The sequence below is a fragment of the Anomalospiza imberbis genome, chromosome 23 (assembly GCF_031753505.1).
Source record: "Anomalospiza imberbis isolate Cuckoo-Finch-1a 21T00152 chromosome 23, ASM3175350v1, whole genome shotgun sequence".
NCBI classification, from domain to species: Eukaryota; Metazoa; Chordata; class Aves; order Passeriformes; family Viduidae; genus Anomalospiza; species Anomalospiza imberbis.
The window spans coordinates 6854312-6874558 of record NC_089703.1 but is presented as its reverse complement, the minus strand read 5'-3'; the positions used below and the strand labels follow the sequence as shown (position 1 = coordinate 6874558).

At 55.9% G+C, this 20247-nt stretch overlaps 1 protein-coding gene across 1 annotated transcript in view; it reads left to right on the top strand.

Annotated features, from left to right (window-relative positions):
* Positions 1 to 10774: 10774 nt before the first annotated feature.
* Positions 10775 to 20247, top strand: part of AGRN (agrin) — a 108457-nt gene continuing 98984 nt past the window's right edge. Inside the window, 3 exon segments of the mRNA XM_068171647.1 lie at positions 10775 to 10983; positions 10985 to 11288; positions 18971 to 19232. Of these exon segments, the coding sequence (XP_068027748.1) occupies positions 10790 to 10983; positions 10985 to 11288; positions 18971 to 19232 (760 nt within the window). The 5' untranslated portion in view covers positions 10775 to 10789.

Below are 20247 nucleotides of genomic sequence, written 5' to 3'. Positions count from 1 at the left end.
GGCAGTGTCCTCCAGGATGAGCCTGCAGAGAGCTTGGAGCAGATCCCAGAGCCACTGCAGTCCTATCCAAGCTTTCCCATTCCATGAATCCCACCGTGCTCTGCTGGAATGGCCCCGGCAAGGAGGGCAGTGACCCCTCCAAGTGTGCCCAGGGGACAGGAGGGGACCAGAAATCACAGTGGGAAAACTTCAAAGCCTTGGGGGCCAGGAAATTCCCCCTGGGCAGGAGGCAGAACTTCCCTGTGCCCGAGCCCTGAGAGGGGTGGGGATGTTCCAGAGCCAGCTGGGCACCATCCTGTGCCCTGCCGAGATGGGCTCTGGGTCCCTCCCGGGATTCTGTGAATCCTGCGGGGGAGCAGAGGGAGGCTGGGCTGGTCTCACCCTCCTGATTCCTTTTCCTCTCCTCTCCCTGTGCCAGCACCTCCATAACTCATCCCAAATCCCCAGTTTCCCACTGCACTGCGGGATCCATCGATTTCCCAGGGACTGGGAGCGACAGCCACTCTCATCCTGGCTGTTCTGGAGGTTTATGGGATTTCATTCCACTCAGCCCTGCTGCTGCCAGGGGCTCCAGCCAGCCCTTCCATTAAATCTCCTGGCTCAGCCCTGTGCTGATCTTTAATTGAACGTTCCCTGCCTCCTGCTCATCCAGCCTTGGGTGGCTTCCAGGGCTGCAGGGAAGGGAAAGGATGGAGGTGGCACTGGCTGAGCCAGGGACAGCGCCCCACCCTCAGTGGGGTGAGGAACCAGGTGGGAACGCTTCCCTCTGCGGCTGCCTGCCGTGGGGGGATGGATGGAGACGTTTTCTCCTGGATGTGGCACAGGGAAATCCACTTAGATTGGGATTTCTGGGAGGAAAAATGGATATCAGGGGCCAGGGCTCGCTGAAGGAGGAGAGTGATGAGGGAAATGAAGGGGAAAGTCCTGAGGAAATAGGATCAGGGGTCAGTTCCTGATGGCACTGAACAGGTTTCCCAAAAATGCTGTGGCTGGCCCTGGATCCCTGGAAGTGCCCCAGGCCAGGCTGGAGCACCCTGGGACAGTGGGAGGTGTCCCTGGAAAGGCAGGGCTGGAACAGGATGATCCTTAAGGTCTCTCACACCCCAAACCATTCCGTGCCTCCATGAAAACAAGGGAGGGGGTTTCACCTGCAGAGAGCTTTGCCTGCTCTGGTCTGGGGCCTCTTCCCTCAGATCCCTCTGGCACGTCAGAGATCCCTTCTGATCCCAAATCCAGGCCCAGCACTGGGCTTGGGCCCATTCTGGAACATCTCCTTGGCTCTGGCAGATCTTTGGGAGAAGGGGAAGGGGCAGAGATGCTGCTCCCACCCCCCTCCCCAGCTCCTGTTCCGTGCTGGAGGCGCTGCCATGGCCTGGACCACCCAAACTGGGAGGAAACCACTACAGGAAGGATCGACGCAGCTTTTAACTGGTTTTTCACTGGGGTGAAGCAGGATGTCAGAGGGACGTGAGGGTTTCTGTGCAGGGCCCAGCACCAGCCAGCCTGGTTTGGCCACGTTTGCTGTAAAAAGCAGAAATTTAATGTCTATTTGTGCCCTGCCAGCCTTTCCCAGGCTGAGCATCCTCACAGGAGCCGCCTGCCCCTTGCCATGGAGATTCCTGGGGCACTCCTGGTTTCCAGCAGGATTTGATTGACTCGATTATGAAGCCAGAAGAGAGAGGGAGCTGCTTGCAGCAAATCCTGCCTGACTGGACTGGAAGCAAGCCCTGGGCAAGGCTATGGTCCCAGGCTGAGCTTTGATTTGAGCTTAGCCTGGGCAGATTTCCTTCCCTTTCATCAAAGCCTCTGGATTCAAACTTCTGCCTCTTCCATTTTGGAATATTCTCCTTTGCTTTTTTTTTTCCTGTGAATGGGATGGGATCACTCCCAGATCCCACAGCTCTGCAGGAGAGGATCCTATTCCCGATCACAGACCGGTTTGGGGTGGAAAGGGCTTTGAAGATCACCCCATTCCCACGGGCAGGGACACCCCCCAGCATCCCAGGGTGCTCCAGCCTGCCCTTGGACACTCCCAGGGATGGGGCAGCCACCGTTTACCAAGGAAATCTCTTCCAGCGCCTCCCCACCCTCACCTAAAGCTCTTTCAGCCCTGGAATGGGGGAAAACCAGCCAGGATCCTTCCTTGGAGTGGGAGCCGAGCTCCGGTGGCTGCAATCAGCTCCGCCACCCCCAGAGCCTCCCTCCTGCCCAAATCCCCTCCTGTGCCCCCCTGCCAGCCTCGGCAGAGGCCAGGGGTGCCCCCAGCCCCGCCGTGTCAGTGGTGCCGCTGTCGCTGCCCGGGCAGGGGACACGGGCGGGGCTGAGGAGCTGCTCCGTTCCCAGCCCGGCTCTCCAGCCGGGATTATGTGTCTGGACAAGCCCTCGGCAGCTGTTTTCCAGCTCTTGCCTAACAAAGAGCACTTTCATGGCTCCAGGAAAAGAGAAGGAGCGGGGTTTGCAGCCGAGCCAGGAGCAGAGGGGCTCAGGAACCCCCTGGAGGGGGGTGTGGGCACTCAGGGTGGCACCCACGGGCAGGGACAGGCTCCATCCCCCTGGCACTCCCCTCCCTGCCTGCCCCAAAACATCCCCAAGCTCTCCTGGACACTGCACCAGCCCCACTTCTGCCGCTAAAACCGAGCCCAGCCAGCCTGGTGCTGGGAAATCCGGGTTTTCCTGGTGGGCTCAGCTTTTCCCCCTCTCCCCCCTGCTTGTCCCCCTTTTCCCCAGCTGGAACACCCCGGGAGGGGAGGAGAAGAGCCGGTCTGGAGTGCCTGAGTCAGAGCAGCCCTAATGGATGAGGCTGCAGCTCGCGGAGAGCACTTTGGATAATTGGGAGGCTGTGCCAGGACGTGCTGCCCTGACAGCTCCTGAGCAGCTGAGCACGATCCCGAGGCTCCTTGGCTCCTCTCCCGCTCCCTGCAGCAAACTCGGTGGCCTTGGTGGCACCGGGGTGCCTCACCAGGTGGCTTTAGCTTAGCTGAGGGTTTAGGGCAGGTTTGGGTCCTGGCAGAGGTGAGGGAGCTTCCCTTGGCTTCCCTTCTCTCCCACAGCCCAGCAAAGGAGTTTTGGAGGGGAAAGGATCAGAGAATTGTGGAATGGGTTGGGTTTGAAAGGACCTTTAAAAGTCGTCCAGTCCCACTGCCCTGCACTGAGATTTCCCCTGGATTTTTCCCTTCCTCTCCTGCCACTTTTTGTCGGGTTTTTAAAATTTGGATTCAGTGCTTTGCAGGGGATCAGAGAGGCAGATCCGGGGAAAGGAGCAGGCTGCCCTCCATCCATCCGTGGATCCATCCACCCATCCCTCCATGGATCCATCCATCCATCCCTCCATGGATCCATCCATCCTTTATCCATCCATCCATGGATCCATCCATCCCTCTCTCCATGGATCCATCCATCCTTTATCCATCCATCCATGGATCCATCCATCCATCCATCCATCCATCCCTCTCTCCATGGATCCATCCCTCTCTCCATGGATCCATCCCTCCATGGATCCATCCATCCTTTATCCATCCATCCATGGATCCATCCATCCCTCTCTCCCTTCCTCCATCCATCCATCCATGGATCCATCCATCCATCCATCCATCCATCCATCATCCCTCCTTCCATCCATCCATGGATCCATGGATCCATGGATCCATCCATCCTTTGTCCATCCCCCCATGGATCCCTCCATCCCTTCATCCCTCCATCCTCCTCAACCTCCCGCTGGCAATTCCTTGGCTCTCCCTGAGGCTGTCCCACCCCTGGGAAGGGGATTCCTCCCCAGATCCCGCTCTCTCCCTGGCCAGCAGGTGCACAGCACCCTCAGCTCGCGTTTTCCTGCTCCCCCTCTCCCTGCACGGCCTGAGCTGAGCCCGGAGTGAGGCTGGGAATGATTCCCATGTGGTTTTTTTTGGTGTTTCAGCTTCTCTGGGACAGCATCCCCGGCGTTGTCCCTGTTTTAAAGCGGGACGAAAGCGGTCGGTGCCACAGCCAGGGGCAGATTCCCGGGAGGAACGGGCAGGAAGAGGTTAAACCGCGCTGCCCGCTCCGTGTGTGCGCGGAATGACGAATGCAGGGCCGAGCTTTGGGCAGATTCAGATCCCGGCGCTGCCTCCTCTCAGCGTGGCCCCGGCAGGATGAAATATTCCCTGGCCATTCCCTGTGTGTGACTCACAAACTGATTCCAGAGAGAAGAAATCTTTTCAAACCTCACACTTTCAATGTCTTTTTTATTCTTCCCCCCCCCCCCCCCCGACTCTTTTCTCTCTCTCTTTTTTTTTTTTTTTTTAATTTTTCTTTTGCCCACGCAGCAGCTGCAGGAAGGGTTTGGGATAAAATTCCACACAAAAGCCTTCATCTCCTGGAGAGCCTGGGCCAATAAATCCTGCTCGGAGGACGAAATGGGGTCGGGGGAGTGTGAAACCACAATTTGGGAGGGCTGGATCCCTCTGTGCCCAGCCCTGGGCATTCCAGTCCTTCTGGGAGAGGCTCCAGCAGCTTCCCAGGGGTTGCCAAGGGCCCTCGGAGGGACTGGGAAAACCTTGGCTCCTTCAATCCTCCAAAAAAAGAAAAAAAAGAATAAAAAAAAAGAGGGAGAGAGGGAAAAGCTGGATCCCTGCATGCTCTGAATCTTAATCTTTCCTCTTTCAGGTCGTTCTGTTTCCCAGCACAATCTGTGCTTTCCATCAGGGAGCTCCTGGGAGCTTTGGGAGCCTTTGTGGGATTGGGCAGAGCCAGTCCTGGGCACCCAGGGACCCCCTGGGATCCCCCCAGGGCGCAGGGAATGTCACTGGTGGGAACTGGGACTGCCCTGGCTGTGGGATTTCCCAGATTCCTGTGGTTTTAAAGATCATGGTAGAAGGAATTAAGTGGGATTTGCCAGGAGAAGCTGTGGGTTCACCCCTGGAACTGTCCAAGGAGCAACCTGGGATAGAGGAAGGTGTCCCTGGAATGCAGGGGGAGGAATGGGATCAGCTTTTAGATCCCTTCCCACCCAAACCATTCCAGGATTCCCCTTTTCCCTCGGACAGGGCCGGGTTCTCAGCTCCTTGTGATAAATTTGAGCCAAATTTGACGTTCCAGAGATGGTGACATCCCCCAAATGTCCTTGGCATGGCGTGGCCAGCTGGGAAATCCAAACCCAAACAGCTGGGAACACACTGGGACAAACCAGGGTATTCTGGAATTTAAAGCAGGAAAGGTTTTTGGTGTTTGACTCCAAATATTCCTCATCTCTGCATCCATGGCTCCCACACTGAATCCTGGGAATTCTGTGGTGGGATGAGAGCAGCGACTGGGGATGTCCAGTTCCATCTGGACAAAATTCCCAAGGCCACTTACACAGAAAATGGCTCAGAAATTCTCTGGAATTTAAAGCAGGAAAAGGCTTTTGGTGTTCTACCCCAAATATTCTTCATCTCTGCATCCACGGCTCCCACACTGAATCCAGGGAATTCTGTGGTGGGATGAGAGGAGTGATGTCCAAATTTCCTGGACAAAATTCCCAGTGCCCCTTACACTGAGCACAGGAATCCCTCTGGAATTTAAACCAGTGTTTCATTCCAAATATTCCTCAGCCCCACTGATGCATCCATGATTCCCACCCCAAATCCTGCTCCACATCCCGAGGCTCTCCCCCATCCCCTGAGCCTGGCAGAGCTGAATTTCCCCTTGCTGGGAATGCAGAAATGCTGTGGCTGCACTTTCCCTGCCCAGCTAATCCCATTTGTCTCCTGGCTGCTCCCAAAATGCCTTTTAAGGATTCCCAGCAATGCAGCAGAGAAATCCATTTGCAGGCACGAGGCAGCCAGGAGGGGAATTTTGATTTCCCGGTTATTAGCGGATGACAAGGTGAGGGAACCGGGGGAAGATTGATCGCCCAGAGAAGCATTTTTACTTTCCCCAATTAATCCTGGCCTGGCTGTAATCAATCCAGGAGCGGGAGGAATCAGCTGGGAACGCTTCCCTCTGCGGCTGCCTGCCGTGGGGGGATGGATGGAGACGTTTTCTCCTGGATGTGGCACAGGGAAATCCACTTAGACTGGGGTTTCTGGGAGGAAAAATGGATATCAGGGGCCAGGGCTCTCTTTTCCCTGCACGCAGAGCAGATTGAGGCCATCAATCCACATTAGGGAGGCTCCGTGGCCACACAGAATTCCAGCAGGAGGAATTCCAGCAGCCCCCCCAGGCGTTTTTGAGGATGGGGCTTGATCCTGGGGGACCATTTGCCCTCAGGTTCACGTTGGGTTTTCCTTCTGCTTCTCTCCCTTTCCCCCTTTTGATTGTGGAAAGAGCCCTTGTGGTTCACTGGGTGCTTTTGCCCCTGAGCCGGGGTTAAGTTAAACCCTGCCAGAGGTTCAGGGCCGCTAAAGCCAGCCCTAAAACACCTGTAGGGGTGTGGGGGGCTCTGATCCCCAGGATTTGGGGCTAAAAATCCCCGAAATCCCGGGGTGACCACAGCCCTTGATCCCATTCCAGGCTGAATTCCTCCCAGCCTGTCATTAGAGTCAGAACAGCCGTGGTCTGGGGTTTTCTCCCAGGAATTTGAGCCCATTCAGCACAATTCCCAGCTTTTCCTGCCCGTGGGGCAAAGCCTGGATCCCAGTGGCTCCAGGAGATCAGCTGGGAATTTTTAACCCCGTTTTAACCCAGTTTTTAACCCAATTCAAGGCTGCCGGCCCGATTTGGGTAGGAAAACACTGAAATCTCAGGGGTTTTTTTTTGTTTGTTTTTGTTTTTGTTTTTTTTTTCCTCCAGGATGTGAATTTAAAGCAGGGAAGGTTTTTGGTGTTCTACTCCAGATATTCCTCATCCCTGCATCCATGGCTCCCACATCAAATCCTGGGACAAGCCAGGGAATTCTGTGGTGGGATGAGAGGAGCGACTGGGGACATCCAATCCCACCTGGACAAAATTCCCAAAGCCCTCTACACTGAACACAGGAATTCCTCTGGAATTTGGGGAGGAAAATACCAAAATCTCGATTTTTTTTTTTCTCCCTCCAGGATGTGACAGCTCCCTGTGGGTTCCTTGATTTTTTTTTTTTTTTTTTTTTTTTTTTGGGGAAAAGCCCAAGTTTTCCTGTCCCCCAGCACAGCAGAGGGACAGAGTGACCCCCCCACCCTTGGGTGCTGCAGTGGCCGAGGTGAAGCTGCTGTGGGGTGAAGCCCCCACATGTGGGGCTGCTCTCAGCCCTCAGCCTCGCTCTAATTAACAGATTTTCTAATTTGGGGCTCATTATCCCAGAGCATCCCATGGGGAGCTTGTTCCAGCTGCTCCTGAGTGACACCCAGAGGGTTTCTAACAGCACACAAAAGGAATTTGACAGCGGCAGGAAGCACCAGGAGGGATTAAACTTGAAAGAGAAATAAGGGGAAGAAAAAATCACATTAAACCATTTTGGAGCTTATAGAGATGGAGCAGGGAAGGAAGCAGGGGTGTGGATGCTGGAAATGAGGGATGGGGATGCTGGAAATGAGGGATGGGGATGCTGGAAATGAGGGATGGGGACGCTGGAAATGAGGGATGGGGATGCTGGAAATGAGGGATGGGGATGCTGGAAATGAGGGATGGGGACGCTGCTGTCACCTCTGGAGCTGGGTTTTCCTCGCCGGGGCCTTTATTTGCTTTCCAGGCAAATATTTGGCTCGGAACCCTGAGGGGTTCCTGCCCTGACCTGTGGGCAGTGCCAGGCCCTCCCTCCCCTTCTCTCTGTTCTCCTTCCCTTCCCTCCTCCATTTAGCCTCCACTGCCTCCAAAAAACCCCTTGGAATTCCCACCCAAAATCACACCGAAGTGTGGGGAAGCAAACCCTGCCTAATTCCTCGCAGTTTTCCAGAGATATTCTGATTTTTTCCAGCGGCAGACTGAGCCACCTCCAAAGGCATTCCCAGAAGTTTTCCCGAGCCCCAGGTTCACAAGGAAGAGCCAGGACAAACCCTGGTGCTTTGTGTATTTTTGGGAGCTGCTGTTTATTTGTTTTGGGCGCTGATTTGCCAAGGAATTTGCCTCGGTTTTCCCACAGAAACATCCCAGGTTTTTTTTGCCTGTTTCTCCTTTTATCAGCTTGAAGCTCAGCAATTCCCTGTGGGAATGTGCTGCTCCCTGCACATTGGCCCTGAAAAAGGTGATTTTCTTATTTTCCTGCCTTTTGGAAATTCCTTGTCCTTCTGAATCCCATGAAACCCCCCACAAGCAGATCGAGCTCCTCACCAAAAAACCCCTCAAGGCCAAGTAATTCCAGTCAAACCACGCCAGATTGGGGCAAAAACACCAAAAAACAAAAGCTGTGAAATCCATTTTTCTCCTCACATCCCAGCTCTGAAAGCAGATGGAGGGGTGGGGCTAAAAGGAGACAACTCAAACCCAGAAAATTGTCCAAATCCAGCAGAAATAATTCCTCTCCTCTCCTCCTTTACGAGGTTCTGGAGCAGGGAGTCCCAAGCTGGCTCCTTCCACCTCGAGCTCCACTTCTTCCTGGGATTTCCACTCCAGCAGTGCTCGAGGAATACAATAAAAATTAATTATTAAAACAGCTGGATAAAAAAAAAAATCAGCTGCCAGGGCGCTGAAATATTTTTAGCTGATTGCTGGAGTTTATAAACACAGGAATGGAGTAATGGAGCTCCACTATGAGGAATTGCAGGGCCTGGGCTTGGATTTGAGGGATGGAAGTTTCCCAGTGCCCCTCAGCCAAAAAAAAAAACCAGGGTTTTTTGGGCAAGATTTTGGTGAGAAAGTGGGATGACATGGATTTGCTTCAGGTCACTTCATCCTGGAACTGGAAGCTTCCCAGTGCCCCTCAGCCAAAAAAAAACAGGGTTTTTTGGGCAAGTTTTTTGGTGAGAAAGTGGGATGACATGGATTTGCTTCAGGTCACTTCATCCTGGAACTTTTTGGGGGAAGTTTTGGGTGGAAAGAGCCCTGGGATGTGAGGCCTCTGGAGCCTGGCCTTGGCTTTGAGGGATAGAGGATTCCCAGTGCCCCTCAGCCAAAATCCAGGTTTTTGGGGAAGTTTTTGGTGAGAAATTGAGAATTTTCTTTGGGTCACTTCAACCTACAATTTTTTGGGGTGTTACAGTGTAGGGAAGTCTGTCAGGTTTGGAAGTTATTCCCCACCAGGTTTCCTGCAGGTTTTTTTTTTCGGGAAAATGAAAAATGAAGCCCTTTTTGATAAGGATTTTATCCCTGAGGTGATAAAACCCTGCCTGCTTTGGATCAGCACCTTCCCTCGGTGCTGAGCTGGGAAATTCAGATTTCCAAGGGAGAAATGGAAGTTTTGAATGGAAAGAGAGCTGGGAGAAGCCATGGAGCTGCACTGTGGGAATGCCTGGGTTAAGACAGAAAAAGCCCAAGGTGCTTTCCCTTCAAACCCCACAGGATTTGGGATATTTCCAGGCAGATTTATGGGATCTCTGGTGCTCCATCCTCTTCAGGGACAAACTATGGAACACTCAGCAAGATTCATTTATTTCTATATATGAAATAAATGAGAGAAGGGGAGGAAAAGGAGTGTGACACCCACAGGGGCAAAGAGCACAGAGCGCTCGGGATTTGGGGGACGAACTATTCGAGAATTTAGGGAAGGACAGGAGCACACAGGGCAGGATTGAAGCTTGCTCATCACAGGGGGACATGGGGACACCTCATGTGTCACATCCTCGGCTGGCAGGTGGTTAAACTTCACCCTGGGGTCGGGAGCTCGGCTGGGTCACACCAGGAGAATTTTTTTTAGGGCCATCAAGTGAAACGAGGGGATTTTTTAGGGCCATCAAGCGAAACGGCCTCGTAAAGCGCCTCTGGGGGCCGGCTGATTTATGGAGGGCAGAAACAACATCCCTCCCCCGGTGCCACTTAACTTTTCATTTTCTCTCTGCCCTAATTGCTCGGGACATGTGGGGAAATCACCCTGCAGCCCCCGAGGGGAGCCGGGCGCGGGGTCACGGGGCTGGCACGGGGAAAGGGCTGGGATGAGATGGTTCCAAAGTTCTTTTCCAACCATTCCATGGTTCCGCGGGTGGCTCTGTCACGGCTGGGGCACAGCGCGGTGACAGCGATGTCCCCAGTGCGGGTCACCCCGGGGATGGACCCGTGGGGTCCCTGCGGGGCAGGACCAGCCCTGACTCAGTTTCCCCGTGGGGAAAACCCGGGAGCATCCTCGGGGTGGAAATGGGGGTGTCCGGGAGGGAAATGCCGGGGTGCCAGCCCTCTTTGAGCACCTTGGGGGTGCGGGATGGAGCGGGGACAGCCCAGAACAGGGCTGGGGACAGCTGCCACTCAGGGGGGTGACAGGGAGGGACAAACCCTCCCTTTGGGCATCCCGGGGGTGCGGGATGGTGGGGACAGGGCTGGGGACAGCCACTGCTCGGGCTGGGGGTGTCCCGGAGGGAAATGCCGGGGTGCCAGCCCTCTTTGAGCACCTCGGGGGTGCGGGATGGAGCGGGGACAGCCCAGAACAGGGCTGGAGACAGCTGCCACTCAGGGGGGGTGACATGGAGGGACAAACCCTCTCTTTGCGCATCCCGGGGGTGCGGGATGGAGCGAGGGACACCCGGGACAGGGCTGGGGACAGCTGCCACTCCCGGTGAGGGGGTGGCGTGGCCGGCTGCTGTCCCTACACCTTTAAAAGTCTCCTCACGTCGCGGCGCTGATTATCCATTAACCGAGGCTCCCTTTCCTGGGGGCGGCGTTCGCACCGAGCGCTGCCAGCGGGGCGGGCGCGCTGCCTTCCTCCCTCCCTTCCTCCCTCCCTCCTCTCCCCCCCTAACCCCGCTCCCTCCTTATCAGCAATTCAGATTGCATGCAAATCTGCGCGCTTTCTTCCAGGGCCACGGCAGCGAACGCCGAGCCCTCCTCGGCGCCTTCCAGATCTCCTCCTCCTCCTCCTCCTCCTCCTCCTCCTGGGATTTTCCTCCTTCTCCCCTCCCCTGCTCTCCCCTCCCCTCGCTGCCTCCCTCCCTCCCTCCTCTCTTTCTTTCCTCCTTTTCACCTCCTGGAACAAAAGTGGCCCTTTCGGCTGCGCCAGCGCTGCCTGCGAGCGGGGCCGCTTTGTCTGCCGGGGTCACCGGCACCGCCACCGGGCCGCCACCGCCACCGCCACCATGGGGACACCGCGGGCGGCCGCTGGCCGGGCGCTGCTGGCGCTGCTGGCGCTGGGAATGGCACTGCCGGGACTGGGATTGGCGAGCTGCCCCGAGCGGGAGCTGGAGCGCAGGGAGGAGGAGGCCAACGTGGTGCTCACGGGCACGGTGGAGGAGATCATGAACGTGGACCCGGTGCACCACACCTACTCGTGCAAGGTAAAACCGCGCGGGGAACTTTCGCCCCCCGTGCGGTTTGGGGTGGAATCGGGGCTTTTTTTGGGCTGCGGACAGGCTCCAGCTGCTGTGTGGCCGGGGAGGGTTGGGGGAGGAATCTCCAGAGGTTGCTTTTTATGGGCATTTCCCTCTTTGGCTTTGGCGTGATGCGGAGCTGCCTCCCAACTTTCCGTGCCCGGCTGCCGGGAAGGTGCTGGGAGCCTCTCCTGTTGACTTTAGCAGCATCTCGAGTTCCTGCAGCCCGAGCTATTGTTTAACCACCAACCTGGCCTCGGGCTCTGGGGTTTTTTTATCTCCCCCCGAAGCGGGAGAGACGCTGAAGTCCCGAGCAACCTGAAATCCCATCCGCCCGCTTGACAGAAAACGTGCCGGATGCCTTAACCCTTGCCGGGGCAGGAATCTCGCTCGCAAGGACACGCTCTTCCCTTGCCTTTTCCTCTTCTCCCCGTTCCCCTTTTCCTCCTAAAAATCCTGCTTTCTCTTGGTGCCGAGCAGCACCGGGGGCGATGCTTTTGGTGGCAGAGAGGACGGCGAACTTTCCCGCGGAGCTCTGGAGCATCCCCCGAGCATCCCCCCAGCCCCTGCCCGCTCCCAGCGCCCCCCGACCCATCTGCAGCTCGCCAACGAGCTCGCAGCCCCCCCGGGCGAGAGCCGGCACCGTCTGTTTGCAGAGTGTCTGGCACATCCTGGGTGCTCAGCCGAGCATTAATGAGCTGTGCCCGTGGGGCACAGATGGATGTGGCCACCTGAGGCCGGCGCGAGGTGGCCACAGGCGGTGGCCCAGTGGCGCTGGTGGCGAGGCAGAGATGCCAGGGTGAGAAATAAATCCCTTTTCTCCCACTGCGGACTCACAGCGAGGTGTCTGCCTGGCAGAAAATCATCCTGCAGCACCAGGGCAGGACTCTGGGCCGGGAAAAGCTGGGATGGGGGAAAAGCTGGGACGGGGAAAGCTGGGATGGGGGAAAAGCTGGGACGGGGAAAGCTGGGATAGGAAAAGCAGCTCTGCCTTTGCAAGGTGCAGTCCAGCCCCAGCTGGAGCAGCCAGGAGTGGGATGGGGCTGCCCGTGGTGGCTTTCTGTGAAGCACAATCTGAATTCCTTACACTGGGAAGGAAATCTCTTCCCTGCCTTTCCCTGAGCAGTGCCCAGGAGAGGTTTGTGCTGCTTGCTCTGGAGTTTGGGATTTTGCTCCTGCCCCTTCCTGGTCTCGACAGAGCACAGAAGGGCCAGGGCGTGCTCCTGAGAGATCATTCCGGCCTTGGAGTCGTGTAAAAGTGAAAGCAGGAAAGCTTTCATCCCATCCCCTCCCCTGCCATCTCATCCCGTTGTGGCAGTGCTGTGACATTCAGGAATCTTCACAGGACAGCGGTTCCCTGTCCCTTTCCCTGCCCATCTGCCCGTCCTGTGCCATTTGTGGTGGCATTCCGTGGTGTCTTTGCAGGGAAAAACGGCTTTGGAATGGGATTTGGGGTGTCCCAAGGACCTGGGAGCAGATAAATCTCCTGTCACTGCAATGACTTGGGGATGTGCAGCTTTGCAGCAGCTCTTGGCTCATTGCCCACCTCAGATCTCCCAAAGTCTTGGAATTGTGTGGATTTGCCATGCCTGCCGTTTATTTTGTTTTGTTTTGTTTTGTTTTTAACCTAAATTCCAGCAGCAATTCGGGATTAAACCTGACCCCTGGCTCCTGCTGTCCTTGCACTGCCCCTGGGGGAGCTGGGAGAAATCCAGGATCTTGTGCTGAGGAAATTCCTGCCCCAATTCCTCCTCTCCTGCCCTCGCTGCTCCCCAGACCCCGTCGTTATCTCCTGTCAGGCTCTTCCTTATCTGCAGAGGAAAGGCGAGGGCCCAGCGCGTGTGGGGAGTTCCCACACCCAAAATCCCGAGTATTGCTGGAGCTGGGTGGTCCGGGAGGGAGCGGGCACGTGTGGATCTGTGAATTCCGTGCTCTGGGGCATTGTTCTTCCCAGCTCGGCTCCAAACCCTCCCAGCTGAGCGCTTCGATAGACGCAGATAAGCACCAGGAGAAATGTGAAGTTAATGTTAGATAAACACCCCGAAATAGCTGCCGGCCGTGCCTGTGCTGCCGGGGCAGCTGGGGGAAGGAGGTGCAGGCTGACAGAATTCCCAAAAAGTGGCTGCTGTGCCCTTTTTCCAAGGGGTTTGACATTCCCGAGTGCATTTTCTGCGCAAAGCTGCTGCTGCTCCTCTGTGCTGGCATTGTCCCTTCCTGTGCTGCCCCCCTGAAGTGCTTTTTTCTGGACTGTCCCGATGTTTGGGAAGGCAGCTGCTATTTATAGGAGAAATCCAGGTTCTATGAGTGCCGTAGGAAGTGTGGAAAAGGATGTGGATCCTGTTCCGGACAATGGAGCACAGATTTTGGGGGGGGGGGTTTTGTGGGAATTGTTGGGTCCTGGGGGAAAGGCACAGAGAGAGAATAAAGGGGAGAGGGAAGACTTGGAAGCAGAGCTGATCCTGGCTTTTATCTCCAAAAATTTCCAAAAATTCGTGGAAGCAGAGCTGATCCTGGCTTTTATCTCCCAAAATTTCCTGGTGACCCCTTTCGGTGCTTCCCATCCCGAGTGACACCTCCTCCAGAGGGGACTTTGCTTCAGCTTCTCACCTGGCTTTACAAAACCAAACCTGGCATTTCCCGCGGCGTTTTCCTGGCAGGAATGATCCTGTACTGGTGGTCTCCTTCCCTATCATGGCATGCACCCCCCTGGCATGTTGGAAAATCCTTTTATTCCTGGGGTTTTTACTTTTTACCCTGCCTTTAAAACACACCCGCGCATGGATAAAGTTGTGGCCGCTCCTCTTCTGCCTCCCTGGAGCTTTAAAACCCCCTTAAAATCCAGCGTTTTCTGTTCTCCCTGGAAAAACAGAGCGCTCCAGGGCAGGGTCCTCCTCCAAACAGGTCCCAGCCCAATCTTTTCTCTGTCTCCCTTCCTCTTCTGCCCCGATCCTCGCTGCCGCCGGTGAGTCAGCGGTGACAAAGTCTTAATTGCGCCGCGCTGATGAATGGGATGCCCCGCAGGTAATTGCCGGGGCTCGGGTGCCGTGCACATCCATTCATCAGGGTGGGGAGGAGGCCGCTGGACTCTCTCTGATGTTTCTGTGGCCTAGCTCGGAGCTGCCTGAGCGCGGCAGCCACGCCAATTAACGCCAATTCCCATCTGCCGCAGAGCTGGGGGAGAATTCAGCTTTTCCCCACCTTAAAAAAAAAAAATTAAAAAAAAAAAAAATTAAAAAACCAAACCCCGAGCTGTGAAAATGCCCCGCACGCGCCTCTCGGAGCCAGCCTCGGGCTGTGCTTTCTGCTGCTGGAGGAGGTGTTTTTTTTCCCCCCTTATTTTTTCCTCCTTTGTCTGGCTGGGTTCTCGCCCTGCTTTGCTGCTCACCTGCCCTGGGGCTGGAGGAGGTGGGGCTGCGGGAAGGTGTCTCGACTTGACTGCGGGGAGAGAGCAGCTCAGGAGGCTGGAGGAGCGGCTGGGGAGGCTCGGCGGGAGCAGGGCTGTGCCCTCCACACCTTCCCCCAGGCTCACCTGGGCTGTCCCGGGTGGCCGCTGTCGCTGGGGGTGCCGCGGTTCCTGCGGGGTCAGGGGCAGGGAGCTCTTCCCGGCTCCTTCAGGGAGTCCTGGAATGGTTTTGGGATCGGGAGGGACCCGCAAGGAGCAGAGCCCGACACTTATCCCTGCAGAAATCCCACCTGGGCATCCCTGGGAGCTCTTCCCGGCTCCTTCAGGGAGTCCTGGAATGGTTTTGGGATCGGGAGGGACCCGCAAGGAGCAAAGCCCGACACTTATCCCTGCAGAAATCCCACCTGGGCATCCCTGGGAGCTCTTCCCGGCTCCTTCAGGGAGTCCTGGAATGGTTTTGGGGTCGGGAGGGACCCGCAAGGAGCAGAGCCCGACACTTATCCCTGCAGAAATCCCACCTGGGCATCCCTGGGAGCTCTTCCCGGCTCCTTCAGGGAGTCCTGGAATGGTTTTGGCGTCGGGAGGGACCCGCAAGGAGCAAAGCCCGACACTTATCCCTGCAGAAATCCCACCTGGGCATCCCTGGGAGCTCTTCCCGGCTCCTTCAGGGAGTCCTGGAATGGTTTTGGCGTCGGGAGGGACCCGCAAGGAGCAGAGCCCGACACTTATCCCTGCAGAAATCCCACCTGGGCATCCCTGGGAGCTCTTCCCGGCTCCTTCAGGGAGTCCTGGAATGGTTTTGGCGTCGGGAGGGACCCGCAGGGAGCAAAGCCCGACACTAATCCCTGCAGAAATCCCACCTGGGCATCCCTGGGAGCTCTTCCCGGCTCCTTCAGGGAGTCCTGGAATGGTTTTGGGGTCGGGAGGGACCCGCAAGGAGCAGAGCCCGACACTTATCCCTGCAGAAATCCCACCTGGGCATCCCTGGGAGCTCTTCCCGGCTCCTTCAGGGAGTCCTGGAATGGTTTTGGCGTCGGGAGGGACCCGCAAGGAGCAAAGCCCGACACTTATCCCTGCAGAAATCCCACCTGGGCATCCCTGGGAGCAACCCCAGCACCCTCTGGGGGAAGAAAATGTCCTGGTCTCCATCCTGAACCTCTCCTGGCACAGCTCCAGCCGTTCCTCCAGGCCCCGTCCCTGCTCCCTGCCCGCAGGAATCAGAGCTGGCCCTCCCGGGGACTTGGAGCCTTTCAGGCCCCTCTCATCCCCGAACATCCTGGCAAAGTGCCGCTCCTGCTCCTTCCTGCTCCCAGGGAGGAGGAGGAGGGTGAGTGGGGGTGTTTCAGCTAAACCTCAGCAAATTTCGGGGAGATTTCTGCCCTCCCCGGTGGGATTTGGGGTTTATCCTCTCCTTTCATCCTGCTGGGAGCTGGGTTTGTGCCGAAGGACCAAAGAGGAGAGAAAATTCCGTGGAGACCTTGCAGCAGCCCCTCAGTGGCTTTGCAGGAGGAGCAAAACTTTGTCCCTGTCCAGCAGCTCGGATCTGGGCTGTGCAAGGAGGGACACATCCCATGCAGGAATTTTCCTATTATTATTTATTTTTATAAAATTCAATTTTTATAAAATTATGTTTTTATAATATTGTTTTTATAAAATTCTGTTTTTATAAAAATCTGTTTTTATAAAAATCTGTTTTTATAAAATTCTTATTTTACAATTCTATTTTTACAATTCTATTTTTACAATTCTATTTTTACAAAATTCTATTTTTACAAAATTCTATTTTTATATAATTATATTTTAAATAAAATTCTATTTTTTTATAATTCTATTTTTTAGAATTTTATTTTTTTTATAATTCTATTTTTACAAAATTCTATTTTTTTTTCCCAATTCTATTTTTACAACTCCATTTATTTTTACAATCCTATTTTCATCTTTTTCATTTTGGAGCTCTGGGGTGGCTCAGACCCCCTCTCCCCCGGGGGGACCCCCACCTTTCCTGCTGGAGCAGGAACCGGTGTGGGAACGCGTGGCTGAGCTCTCCACGCCCGGGAGCAGCCGAGGCATGTGCGGCTCCAGAGGAGCTGTCACAGCCCTGCTTGCACCTGGGCTGCTCCTGCAGCTCAGCTATGCAGCAGGGCAGGGCAGGCTGCAGTCCTGGGGATGATAATTGGGGTAATTTATTGCTTTTTTTGGATGGCTGCGCTGCCTGGGAGCTCAGACCCCACCAAGCTCGGGGTCCTGCTCCGAATATTTCACCAGCAGGAGAAAATGTGAGGAAGACAGGAGGGTGTGAGGGAGAGATAAACTCCTCAGCTGGGTTCTTCACCTTGATTTGTGCCTGCAGGGCACGGGCAGCGCTGAATTTATTCCCTTTTCCTGCTTGGCACTGGGCAGGAGGCTCTGGCTTGTGGCTCCTGTGGCCACAGGGAATGTGGGATTGACCCCATTCCCATCCTGCCAGGGACACTCTGGAGGAGTTTGGCTCCAGCTCAGTGTGAACTTTGAATTCTCTTCGATCAGGGCTGAAATTCTGGAGCTCAGGCTGCAAAAAAAAAACACCCGAAAATAAAATTCCGAGGTTGATCACGGATCACGGGATTTGTGTTCCCCGAGGTTTCACCCCCTGGTTTGAACCCTGTGGCCTCAGATCTTGGCTGGAGATGCTCAGGGAGGAGCTGGCACGGGGGAGAAGTCTCTGTGTCTGAACAGCCCCTCGGGTGCTGGGGGGCACCTGGAGGGCCACCCGGGCACAGGCAGAAAACTGGGAATGGTTCCTTTTCCAGGGGGATAAAATCTGTCTGCCAGGGCACCAAACCGTCATTGCTGGGGCCACCAGTCCTTGTCCGGGCCACCAAACCTTGTCTGGGCCACCAAACCTTGTCCAGGCCACCAGTCCTCATCTGCCAGGGCTACCAATCCTTGCCAGGGCCACAAATCCTTGCCAGGGCCACCAAACTTTGTCTGCCAGGGCTACCAATCCTTGCCAGGGCCTCCAATCCTCATCTGCCAAAGCCACCAAACTTCTCCGGAGCCACCAAACCTTGTCTGTCAAAGCCACCAAACCTTATCAGGGCCACCAATCCTCCTCTTCCAGAGCCACCACTCCTTCCCAGGGCCACTAAACCTTGTCTGCCAGGGCCACCAATCCTCATCAGGTTCACCAGTCCTTGCCAGGGCCACCAAACGTTGTCTGTCAAAGCCACCAAACCTTTCCAGAGCCACCAATCCTTCCAGGGCCACCAAGCCTTGTCCCCCACCCCGTCCTGCCTCCTCCTGGCCCCGTTTGAGCCTCATGTGCCACTTCCAGAGCCTCCCTGCTCTCCCGGGCTCTGCAGCCTTTCCCAGGTGGGATTTCCACCCCTGTCGGGTCCCTGGCAGAGCTTTCCCTCCTCCAGCTGCGCTTTCCTCTCCCTTGGCACCGAGATTTCCTCGCCTGGCAGGGTCTCTGGGGAGGAGGGGGCTCCGTGGGCTTTGCTCGGGTTTTTTTCCATGCTTTTTGTGCTTTTTAGGGCTTTTTTTTTTGGTGCTTTTAGGGCTCCTGGGATGGGCTCTGCTGGAAGGTTCTGCTGGCCCTGGGGTGCCTGGGATAACACCATGAAAAATTGGGCAGTGCAGGAGGGGAAATGGGGGCACAGGGAGGGAAATGGGGGTACAGGGAGGGAAATAGGGGCACAGAGAGGGAAAAGAGGAGTCCAGAGAGGGAAATGGGGGCACAGGGAGGGAAATGGGGGCACAGGGAGGGAAATGGGGGCACAGGGAGGGAAAAGAGGAGTCCAGAGAGGGGAAAGGGGAGTCCAGGGAGGGAAATGGGAGCTCAGAAGGGGAAAGAGCAGCTCAGGGAGGAAAACAGGAGCCCAGGAAGGGAAAATGGGAGCCCAGAGATGGGAAAGAGGAGCCCAGAAGAGGAAAGAGCAGCTCAGAGAGGAAAAGAGGAGCCCAGAGAGGGAAAGTGGGAGCCCAGGGAAGCCCAGGAAGGGGAAAGAGGAGCCCAGGAGGGGAATGAGGAGGCCAGAGGTGAGAAAACGGGAGCCCAGGAAGGGAAAATGGGAACCCAGAAGGGGAAAGAGGAGCCCAGGGAGGGGAAAGAGCAGCTCAGGAAAGGAAAATGGGAGCCCAGGAAGGGCAAGAGGAGACCAGGGAGGGAAAACGGGAGCCCAGGAAGGCAAAAGAGGATCCCAGGGAGGGAAAACAGGACCCCCAAAACACAACCGCCCGGTGACCTCTCCCCTCGCCGTGCCAGGTGCGGGTGTGGCGCTACCTGAAGGGCAAGGACATCGTCACCCACGAGATCCTGCTGGACGGGGGCAACAAGGTGGTGATCGGGGGCTTCGGGGACCCGCTCATCTGTGACAACCAGGTGGCCACGGGGGACACGCGCATCTTCTTCGTCAACCCCGCGCCGCAGGCGCTGTGGCCGGCGCACCGCAACGAGCTCATGCTCAACTCCAGCCTGATGCGCATCACGCTGCGCAACCTGGAGGAGGTGGAGCACTGCGTGGAAGGTGAGGATATTCCTGAGGTTTTTGTGGGGTTTTATGGGGTTTTATGAGGGTTTTTTTGGGGGGGGGGTTGTGGGGTTTTTGTGGGGTTCCCTGCCCCTGGATGGGCGGTTCATCTCCAGCCTGATGCGCATCACGCTGCGCAGCCTGGAGCAGGTGGAGCACTGCGTGGAAGGTGAGGGCGATCTGGGGTTTTTATGGGGTTTTATGGGGTTTTCTTGGGGTTTTTGTGGGGTTCCCAGCCCCCGGATGCGCATCTCCAGCTTGATGTGCATCACGCTGTGCAGCCTGGAGGAGGCGGAGCACTGCATGGAAGGTGAGGTTGTTCCTGAGGTTGTTGTGAGATGTCTTGGTTTTTTTAATGGGGTCTTTTCGGGTTTTATGGGGTTTTTATGGGGTTTTGTGAGGTTTTTGTGGGGTTCCCAGCCCCTGGATGCGCATCTCTAGCTTGATGCGCATCACGCTGCGCAGCCTGGAGGAGGTGGAGCACTGCATGGAAGGTGAGGATGTTCCTGAGGTTTTGTGAGGTTTTATGGTGTTTTATGAGGTTTTTTGGGGGGGGGGTTTATGGGGTTTTGTGAGGTTTTTGTGGGGTTCCCAGCCCCTGGATGGGCAGGGGTGGTTGGTTCATCTCCAGCCTGATGCGCATCACGCTGCGCAGCCTGGAGGAGGTGGAGCACTGTGTGGAAGGTGAGGGCGATCTGGGGGTTTTGTGGGGTTTTTTTTGGGTTTTATGGGGTTTTTGTGGGTTTTTTTTTTTTGGATTCCCAGCCCCTGGATGGGCAGGGGTGGGTGGTTGAGGGGTGTCATGCTGGTTTGTGTGTGTTTGGGGTGGTGGTGGCACTGACTTTGGGGTCAGTGGGTGACGGGCAGGTGATGATTTAGGATCTTCTGGGGTTGGTCACGTTGGTCTGTGAGCTCCCATCACAGCCCCTTGGGGTCAGTGGTTCATGGACAGGTGATTTAGGATCACCCTGCACTTCTCTGTGTGCTTGGGGTGGGTCACACTGGACTGTCA